Source organism: Gossypium arboreum, chromosome 5 (assembly GCF_025698485.1).
Source record: "Gossypium arboreum isolate Shixiya-1 chromosome 5, ASM2569848v2, whole genome shotgun sequence".
Taxonomy (NCBI): Eukaryota; Viridiplantae; Streptophyta; class Magnoliopsida; order Malvales; family Malvaceae; genus Gossypium; species Gossypium arboreum.
In genome coordinates, this window is record NC_069074.1 from 92,646,238 (window position 1) to 92,656,570 (window position 10,333).

At 33.4% G+C, this 10,333-nt stretch overlaps 1 protein-coding gene and 1 long non-coding RNA gene across 5 annotated transcripts; one reads left to right on the top strand and one right to left on the bottom strand.

Annotated features, from left to right (window-relative positions):
• Positions 1 to 587: 587 nt before the first annotated feature.
• Positions 588 to 2,448, bottom strand: LOC108487578 (uncharacterized). Its single transcript, XR_001871684.2, has 2 exons — positions 2,355 to 2,448; positions 588 to 1,086 (listed from the first exon to the last, which is right to left on the bottom strand). It is a non-coding gene; the product is annotated as an uncharacterized LOC108487578 (long non-coding RNA).
• Positions 2,449 to 4,027: 1,579 nt separating this feature from the next.
• LOC108489736 (uncharacterized) lies at positions 4,028 to 9,557 on the top strand. 4 transcript variants are annotated; one of them, XM_017794452.2, is made up of 11 exons: positions 4,028 to 4,357; positions 4,607 to 4,693; positions 5,259 to 5,383; positions 5,652 to 6,261; positions 6,328 to 6,397; positions 6,553 to 7,886; positions 8,139 to 8,218; positions 8,325 to 8,420; positions 8,500 to 8,573; positions 8,931 to 9,060; positions 9,239 to 9,557. In XM_017794452.2, exons 1-11 carry the CDS (start codon positions 4,273 to 4,275, stop codon positions 9,320 to 9,322), a joined length of 2,775 nt encoding a protein of 924 aa, XP_017649941.1. In that variant the 5' UTR covers positions 4,028 to 4,272; the 3' UTR covers positions 9,323 to 9,557. The 4 variants fall into 4 exon arrangements, with proteins under 4 accessions (XP_017649941.1, XP_017649939.1, XP_017649940.1 ...); XM_017794450.2 differs by having other exon boundaries at positions 5,652 to 6,397; XM_017794451.2 differs by having other exon boundaries at positions 4,610 to 4,693; positions 5,652 to 6,397.
• Positions 9,558 to 10,333: the final 776 nt, after the last annotated feature.

A 10,333-nucleotide genomic window follows, 5' to 3' on the forward strand; every position in this document is an offset into this window, starting at 1 on the left:
GGACTAAATCCTTGAAAATAAAAATATAGAGATTAAACTTCATATAAGTAAGAGCGTGTGGCTGTTAACCAGGTCAGATGTTCAAGCCCTCCTTCTAGCGTTTCATATTTGGTTAAATTTCATCTTTGGTCCTTTTAAATTCATTTTTGCTTTAATTTGATTGCTTTCAAGCGTTTCAAATTACACAATAGTCTGCAAATGTCTTAAATAATACTCCATTTTTTAACAACACCAATTTCTAATAATTGCAGAAGAATGTTCAATAATTCCACACAAATTAACAACAATTTGCAGCATCCACTCCATTTTTAATCGACAAATTGGAGACCATGCTTACAAATTGTGTGTATTAAGTGTCAAATGGTTTAATGTATAATTCCACTCCATTTTTTTTTGAATTAATTTTTTTTATTCTGATGAATCTTACTGCAAATTATAACTTAAATCTAAGCTATGTTCTTCTACTCGTCTATGAGTACTAATCTACCATACCGATCATCAAATTGTCGCTTGGAGCTTCCTAGCCAAACTTCTTCTTTTTTTAAAAAATAAAAAAACCTTAATAATCCATTAACTTAAATAAAAACTTTTGAATAATTAAGAGATCAATCTCACTTGAAAGAGTTAACAAAAATTTTAGAAATGTGTCGTGATCCTGTAAGAAAGTTTAAGACAACTAAAACAAGGGCCTCTTTTGTAACTAAAGGTCTTAAAACTTCCATCTACAATCATCAAACAAAGTTTTCATACCATTGACAATGGTGCTCGTTGAAGTTGAGTTTGCCACAAATAAGCAGGTGTTATTCCAAGAAAACGATTAGGCACACCACCAACATCAGGTTCTCCTGAATCACCAGTATTATTTGCAGCTGCACCACTGGTTGCAGCACTATTTGCATAATTCAACGAGTTTCAACTCGAGCTGATAGTGAGACTGGTACTAGTACTATCAAGCGGACTCCGTGACATAATACTCCATTTCTCAATTTCTTCCTCATCAATTTCCCCATCTTTAGATATTAGTGGAAGTCTCAACCTTTGAGCCGCTTCTGTAACAACTAATCGACGCTCTAGAGTCTCATAAACCTAAAGCTCATAAACACAGAGTAAAAACCCTTATCATCAAAATTTTACTCCTTGTAATTTGAAAAACTTTTATATTTAGTCCCTGTACTTTACAAAGTTAAAAAATTAGCTCCACCTACATTTTTTATTTTAAAAAATAACAGCCCAATCATCAAAATCATATGTATTTACCGAAGTCAAATTGACATCATGACTAGGTTGCCCTCATGTAATGTAACATATGTTTGACTGGAAAATAAACATGTCAAGTTGACAAGTTTAAATAAAAACTATCGAACTATAATTCAAGGATCAAATAATTAATTAATTAATCCACAAGCAATGTTGGACAGTTTCACAATGCCAACTTTCACTGCAGATTTAGTTACCCATAATCATATTTAGCTATATGTACCCATTTTACAGTCTGCACTGTTCCATGTTTCAGTTCATTACATCATTCCTTCAACGCTGCTATATATTATTACTGTCTCCATATAACCAAACCTTTTACTGCTAGCTTGTAAAAAAATTATGAAAATACAACAGAGATCATTGAGGCATTTTGTTCTCCTTTCTCCTTTAGTGAGCAGTACCAAAGATTGTCGAGACTAAATTCAAAGTCATGAAAGAAGACATTACAGATAGTACGAAATGCATCGGTTTAATAATGCATGTATATGTATATATATATAATAATAATTCCTTTGTGTTCATTTTTCATGGTTCATTTTTCATGCATTGGATAATAATTGAAAACAATAAGGTAATGCATATCAGATGAATGATGAAATGCCAAACAGAAAAAACCAAAAAAAGAAGAAAGATAAAAATGATCCAATAAAACAAAAAAAGAATTGTCCATTTTATCAATTCCACAAAAATTACAGTGGTTGACCACAAATCACCAAGCTTTGTTACACTCATTAACATCAAGAATCTATGATTACACCAGACATTGTTATTGTTAAAAGGATGTGTAAACAGAACTTTCTAATAAAAGAAACAGTTCAAAATCATATACCCATCAAATCAAACACATTAAAAATGCCAATTCAACCCCCCAAGCAGATCCAATCTAGCCAATTCAACACAAAATTAACAACAAATGATTGAAAAATAGAAAAAAAAACATAACTATAATAGATCTACCAAAGACTGGAAATCTAGACAGAAGATACTCACTTTTAAGCTCACGTAGATTTTCAAAAAAAAAAAAAGCTAGGTAATTTTCTCCAGAAACAAACAGAGAAAAGAAAACAGAATTGAAGGGAAAATTACGGTAATACCTGGAGAGAGTAATGTTGGGGTAGTATAGAAAATCTATGAAACTGGGTGTGAGTTAATTGGGGAATGAAAAAGATGGTGATAAGGGTTGTGGAGGAAATTGTAGAGTCCAATATTTATATATATGCAGACATAAAATTGAAAAATAATAAAATTTAAAAATTAATTTTCTTAAAAATGGAAAATGATAAATATGAATAAATAAATGAAAAATAGATAAGTACAAACTTTTATTTGTATAAGTTGTGAGTTCAAATTCTATCGTAATGTTATTTTAATAAAAAATGAAAAGACAAAAATATTATTGTATTAAATATAGTAATATTTCAATAAAATTAATGTTTGGTTAATTCGTGACATTAATTTAATTAATGATTTAATTTAATATTAGATTATGTCACGCTCACGAGTGAGATGAAAAATTTAAAAATGGTTTAAGGATCAAATTATGGTATTTTAATTTAACTCATCAATTTTATTTTTCTAGATTTCATATGATAATAGGCGAATCTAGAGGGATTGGTAGGTTCCACCCTAAAATGAAAATTTGTTATTTAGGTGTTTTAAAAAATTAAAAATTTAAATTAATAAAAATAAAATTACACTTTGGTCCCTTATAAAATTAAAAAGTTTGATTTAATTATTTAAAATTTATAAAGTTATAAACTATAAAAAATAAAATTTTATTTGACCCTTGAAAATTGTTTTGGCTTCGCCTACATATGATTTTAAATGACAAAATTATTTTCATGGTAATGTTTAGTATTTTATAAAAGGAAGGTTTTCGATAATTGCTCAATTAATTTGAGACGTGTTTAAAATGTGACACTAACTCAGTAAGTCCCTTAAACAGGGGTGAAGCCAGAAAAAATTTTGGGGGACGAATGAAATTTTAATTTTTTATAGTCTATATATTTATAATTTTTAAAGGATTAAATTGAATTTTTATAATTTTAAGAGGGTCAAAGTGTAATTTTACCTTTACTAATTTAAAATTTTAAAAAAATTTAAATGGCCTAAATGAAAATTTCCCATTTTAGGAGGCTGGGGCCCTGGTTTCGCCCCTACCCTTAAATATAATATTAAAATTTATTTTTAAAAAATAAAACTAATAAAAATCTAGAAAAAAACAAACAAACTATAATAAATGTTAAGACTTTGAATTTTGTCACGAATTAATTGTGCATAAATTTGTTGGGTAATGACGAAAAGAACATTGCTTCACAAAATAAATGGTATTATATCTATTTTATCATTTCAACCAAAGTATTATTATTTATTATATCTATATATTTTACTAAGTTGGTGTCACCTTTTATTTGATTATTGGGTTTCGATGTAATTACAAGATAGATAATATTGTATCAGTGGACATATTATTTTTGTTTTAATACAAGTACATATAGATGTGTTTTCGATGCACTATTTTGAATTTATCAATTTTAAAATTATTCTTATTTATTAGTTGCTATATTTAAATGTTTTATTGAGTATGTGTCACCTTCAAACGAGTTATCAATTCAATAATAGATTTAAAAATTTTTTAATAAGTAATAAATATTATTTTAATTAAGATATTATTTTATTTAAAATATCACATAATAAATTTTTAAAAAAATTGAAAATGAATTTTGTGAAAATAAAACTACGAGGAGGTGCGGCAAATTTTAACCTTTAATGTAAGGAGACTAAAACGGTGACGTATATCGATTTAGGGGAAAGCGGGGGTATAGGAGGAAAACAAAACCCCGCGACGCCTCCTCTCGAAGCCATAATTCCTTTTCGAATTCAAATTCTCAAAAAGATTTAAATAAAAAGAAATCCCCAAATTAAAATTCTCCAAATCATAGAAAAAACCCTAATAAATTTATAATATTGAAAAAAGATTTATCTTTGAGCCAGAAGTCTAAATCAAAATCGATGGGGAAGAGAAAGGAGCGTCGTCTAGCTGCTATGAGCAACGCCGGCCGCCGTGTTAAACTCGATCTCTTCGCGGAACCCCCTGGTAATCTTTTGTCTCAATTTTCCCCTTTTTTTTCATATGAAAAACCCTAGAAACTATTGAATTTGATTCACTTTAGTATCCTGTAGTGCTTGAAAGAGCAAAAAAAGGGAATGCTTTTTTGGTTGTTGAAAAAGGTTTTGCTTTTGATATTAGTTGAAGTAGTTGTTTTAGAGTTATTGGAAAGTGAATAAGGATATAGATTGGTTTTTTGTTTTTTTAACTTTTGGTTTCATTTATTGAAACTTTTAGAAGATTTGGGTGGCTCCTCAGTACATGAAGAAATCGATGGGGAACTGAAACATCATGCTGGGTTGCCCAATTCATTATCTTCTCCAGGTGGGTTCCGTCAGTTTTCTTCAAAAAGGACTATGTAGAGAGAGAGCATGAGTGGTCTACATTATTTTGGTGGAAAATTGGAATCTATGCCAGACATATATGTTGTTTGCCCCAGAATTTGTTTTCAGATTGTAGGGTGTCAGCTGTGGTCTTGGGAACATTCATACCGAACTGATTGGACCCGATCAGTGTGATATTTTTTTGAACGAGTCCCAATCTGTTATGCACTATTTCGCTGCATCCACGCGATTTGCAGATTTCTTCTGGGAAATTTTTATCTCGGTTCGTATGTCTCTTGGCTTTATTTCCATCATGCCTCCACTGACTTCTTTCTTTGATTTGTAACAGGTGGCTGTCATGAATTGCTCATGCGTCTATCAAATTTATATGGATTTTGTTCAACCTTTCTTTTATTTATTTGTTTCTTGTTTATGGAAGCTGTCACCTCTCTGATCTATCCTAAATGAATGTTTTCTCAGCTTATGTTTAAAGTTTTAGATATAGCAAGAACCATTAAGTACAAATTGTTGTTTAAAGATTTAACATATTTATGGTGTGTCTTCAGGTCAACAACCACCAAATCCTTTGCTGCTACTTGGCCAGTATAGTGATGATGAGGTGGATGAGGAGTCAGATAAAAGACTAGACCATGGCATTTTGGATGGTTCTGTATCTGACCACGATGACAAGGTAATTTTGGGTTTCCTTACTGTTGTTTGTGAAATTATGCTTTGTACGACCTAGGTGGGAACCTTTGGACTGGATATGAGGTTAGCTTGGTTGTGTTGGCTGCAGTCCAAGTTGTTTTCTTTCTATTTTTATGGATCTATGATTTGTAACTGCCAGTTTCACTCTTTTAACTGAAATAATGGGGGAGCATTGTGGGTTAAATTAGTAACTTGCTATGTTAGACTTGCATGTGGTTTTCATTCACATTCTCATCGGTTATTTTTATTAGGCTAAGGGGCCCCTAAGTGAGACTTGCAAAGATACAGAAGCTGATGCAGGTGAAGGTCTTGATACTCTAAAGGTTAATCAGCAGAACATAGAGAAAGATTCTACTCCGGATGCTGTCCATAACTTGGTAGAAATTGATGAGAAAGCAGATAATAATGTTACAAACGAATCAGTCGAGAATGATTCTACAGAACAAAATGCTGTCGCTGGAACTTCTGAAGTACAGGTAACTCAAGATGCGGGTTCAGGCTGGAGGATTGTAATGCATGAAGAGAGTCATCAGTATTACTACTGGAACACTGAAACTGGTGAAACTTCATGGGAGGTGCCTGCTGTTTTGAATCAGATAAACCAATCAACTTCTGACGAGAAAGTGCCTACTGTTGAAGATATGGAGGCTTCTCAAGTGGATGCACGTGATTTGAATCCAACACCAAGTACCCAACCAGTTGTTGACAATGTGATTTCTCAGAGCAAGGTGCATGATAATGAGCCAAAGTTAGAAGAGCTGGACAGAGGAGGCAAAAGTGAAGCTTTGAGGGATAAAATCTCTGATGTCAATAGAAGTGATTTTCAAAATAGCTTAGATGCTGTTGATACCTGTTTGGCTGGTGAGAGTTTAGATTGCTCTGGGAACTATGCCCATGATGTGCTTGCTAATGATGATAATAAAACAGGGGTTGATTGCTCTGCTCATCTTTTGAGACAAGGGGAGTGTTTGCTAGAGAGACTGGAGTCACTAAACGTGTAAGGAATATCTAATTGCTTTCATTTCTCTATTATTAGGTTATTTGCTATTACTTTTAGCCAATATATTTTTACTATTTCTTTTGTTTAAAGTAGAAGACTAGAATTCTTCAGTTTTCATTGTTATTTGTGATTCTAATATGAAATATTTTCAGCTCTGAAGACGATCTGCAAGCTCAGGGCTGGAAGTCTAAATGCATTTTAGAAGTTGAGATTAGACTTTCGGATATCAAAGCGTTGGTTTCGTATGGATCATCTTTATCACCATTTTGGACACATTGTGAAAGGCAGCTAAAACGGCTTGAAGGTATTATTAATGACAAAATTTACCAGCTTGCAAAATCAGCAATTATGGAAGAGGCTGAAGAAACTCCAAGCTCTTTTGGAGAAAAGCTCAAGATAAAGGAAGGTTCATACAATGAAGTTGAAGCTGATGTAGATGTTATTGATGCAACTGCTTCCGCACCTGACATTTCTCATGTCTCTACTAATGCTGATACATCAACAGTAGTCATTGGTGATGTTAATAATCAAGTTCTCTCCAGCAATGCTGCCCATATGGTAAGTGTTCCTACTGAACATTGTGAACGGGAAGTCGAAGAAGGTGAACTGGTAGACGGTGATACGCTTTCTGGAGAAAATTCTAAGACTGAAGTCCATACCGGAGAAGATGATGATATGGATGTGGACATGGAAGTTGAAGATGTAATACCACCAAGCGCAATGCCACTCATGCAACAAAACCCTTCTTCTGATTACTCAGCTGTTCCTCCACTTCCGAGTGAGGAGTGGATTCCTCCTCCACCTCCTGATACTGAACAAATTCCACCACCTCCTCCTGATAATGAGCAAGTTCCTCCCCCACCACCTGATGAGCCTCCTGAACATTCCTATCCTCTTGCCCCATCTCATATAGAGACTACACCTCTCGCTTACGCAGGACAATACGGCCTAACTTATCCTGATGCCAGTTATCAGTATTATGGACATGCAGTTAATGAAATTCCTGTTGGTGGTTTCTATGGACATGCCGATGGATCTCAAATTGCTGTACCTCAGGCCCCACTTTACTATCAAGCAGTACCTAACACATACTCTGATAGTGCATCAGTATCCGTTAACTCTGTTGAACCTATAATATTTTATGACCTTCAAGGTAGAAGAGCATCATCCGTGCCTATAGCCGGGACTACAGAATCTTTTAATTTGCCTAGTGAAGTGGGTACAATTAGTTCCAGTACTCTTGCTTCAAATCAAGTCGAATCTGGTGGCGATATTGCATTAACAGGAACTGATGTGCGAGCCAATGGTCCTATTGTTAATGAGAAGACCGAGGTAGCATCAGTTGGGAGCTCATCTACTTCGGCCACTATTGAAGCTCCTGCAACTCTTTCTGTTAGAGAAAGTTCTGCTGCTGCCGCCGCGGCCGCTGCAGCCGCATCTGTAGCAGCTGCAACTTCATCATCAGCTCCAAAGGTTCAATCTAAAGGTATAATTTTGGGTCATAAATGTTATGTAATTTTATATTATGATGGTATAAGTAGCAGAGACATTCAGAAATGTTTTGAGCTTGTCTTAACATTCAAATCTTCAAATGAACCAAATGGATATTGGTTTTATCTGTTTTATGCATCTCTATAAATTGCACCTGACTAGTAACTCCATTTGTTACTTGAAATTGCTGATAGTTGTCTCATTTGTTTACTGGAATTGATTGATACGGTACCCTTTGTTGTTTCAGCTGCACGAACTAAAAAGCGGACAGTTGCTGTCACATCCTCCTTAAGGTCGAATAAGAAGGTCTCCTCTTTGGTGGACAAGGTATAACAAATTTCCTGTTACTCTGGAGATTTCATTGCTCCTTTTTGATGTTTATATTTTTTTTGTTTCTGAAACCAGTAGAGTTAAAACGCTTTTCTTTTATCAGTGGAAAGCTGCCAAAGAGGAATTGCAAGAGAATGCAGAAGATGAGCCTGAAAATGCTTACGAGAAATTAGAAAAAAAGCGACAACGAGAAATAGAGGTCTATAAGTGAACCTTCATTGAATAAATTGTTTATTCATGTTCACTGGTTCTTGTGCCTTACATTTCTTTGATTTCAGGAATGGCATGCTCAGCAACTTGCCAGCGGAGAGGCTAAAGATAATGCAAATTTTCAGCCTTTGGGTGGTGATTGGTATGTATATTATATTTTATAAGGTAAACTATAGTAGAGGTCATCCAACTATGTTTTTTTTTTTCTTTTTAGTCGCTCAATTATAAAAAGTTACAGAATGGTCACTAACTTAAAAATGGAAACACCCAAACATCCAAAATAGTTGGGTGACCAAAAAAGGAAAAAAAAAAAGTTTGGTGACTGCTAATGTAGTTTACCCTATTTTATAGTTAAATAAGTTTCCTGTCCTGCCTCTCTTATCCTATTATGTTTTTTATTGATCTTCCCCAAATGTACAAATAAGCTCTTATGTGATTTTTCATCAGTTTTGGCCCTTTACTTTTTGGTGATATGCTTTTTTCTCGATAATAAACATAGGCGTGAAAAAGTAAAGCGGAGAAGAGCGCAGAAGGCTAAAGAATCTGCGGAGACTCCGGTGGCACATCCTGATGGAAACCAACAACCTGATTTAGATGAACTCTCAAGAGGCCTCCCTTCGGGATGGCAGGTAAATGAACATTCCTATTCCAGTTTCGGTTACATATTTTGCAGAACCAGTGTAAAATGCCTTCGAGTGGCTTCGACGTTATGCTATAGGCTTTAAGTTTATTTATTTTCTCAACTTGGTTAGCAATCGAATTTCTGGATCGGGATTTCATCCGTTGTGGCTGTTCTTTTTGATGCAGGCTTATTGGGACGAAGCTTCGAAACAACCCTATTATGGCAACATTAACACGTCGGAGACAACTTGGATTAGACCAACAAAATAAGTTTTTGAGATTGATTATTATTATTTATTTGTCATAACAAATTTTGAGTTGGATCAATATATGATTTCACGTTTCACTTCTCTCTCAAATGTACATCTTTCTAGAGGCAGCTTAGGAATGAATCAGGTAATTTCCCCCGGTGTAGCCATTGTTATGTTCTCAAAGGTTCTTTGCTTTTGTTTGATCATCAGTTTATACTAAATGGTATAAAATTTTAATATTTTATATTAATAAACATTGGTAAACCTGAAATTTTATATTGAAATACATTGATGTTAATAAATATCATTAGGGTGAACTGTGTTTTTTTCTTATGATTCCCCAACTTGAAACTATGGTATTTGTTTTGAATTGGTGTTATCTTGAGATGCCAAAGAAGTATTTAAAATGGTTAAATTTTGCTATTAGTCCTTGTACTTTATAAAAATTGTGGATTTAGTCTTTAGATTGTGATTTGATCATTTTTAGTTTTTGTAGTCTTGACTCAAATAATGACAGATCTAATTATTAGTAGTTTATTATGTGTACAATTGTAAATTTACTTAAGTTGGATAGAGAAAATATAGAATTGCATATTCGTTGCCATTTTCTTTTTGTTCCCAAGAGAAGATAAACAATGGGCTAGTGCCAATCTAAATAAGAATGTCCATTGAAGATCCTGTTTATGTAAGCTGTCTCCCATTCCGTGGTAGTTTGTTTTCTAGTAATTTTTCTTTGTTTCTTCTAGAACAAATTCTGCATATAGACCCTTTATTGCAATTACAATAGTGGCTATCAATGGTCCAATAATTGCTCCCTATGGTAGAAGATAACATTTTCAAAACCAACGGCCAGCATCAAAAGTAAAATGGCACTACACTATGTTATTCGGGCTCTGGTTAATGTCAGATATAAATATGTGTTTAATATGAATATGTTTATAGTCTCTATATTTTTCGAAAATTAGAATTTTTATTCTATTTTTAAAATTTAAAATTTAAGTCTAACCATTAAGACTATTAAATTTTTTTA

Coding starts and splice junctions, on each gene's coding strand:
- LOC108489736 (XM_017794450.2), top strand. CDS start 4,273: ATGGGGAAGAGAAAGGAGCGTCGTCTAGCTGCTATGAGCAACGCCGGC. Junction 6,398..6,552: donor AGACTGGAGTCACTAAACGT/GTAAGGAATATC, acceptor AAATATTTTCAG/CTCTGAAGACGATCTGCAAG. Junction 7,887..8,138: donor TCCAAAGGTTCAATCTAAAG/GTATAATTTTGG, acceptor TTGTTGTTTCAG/CTGCACGAACTAAAAAGCGG.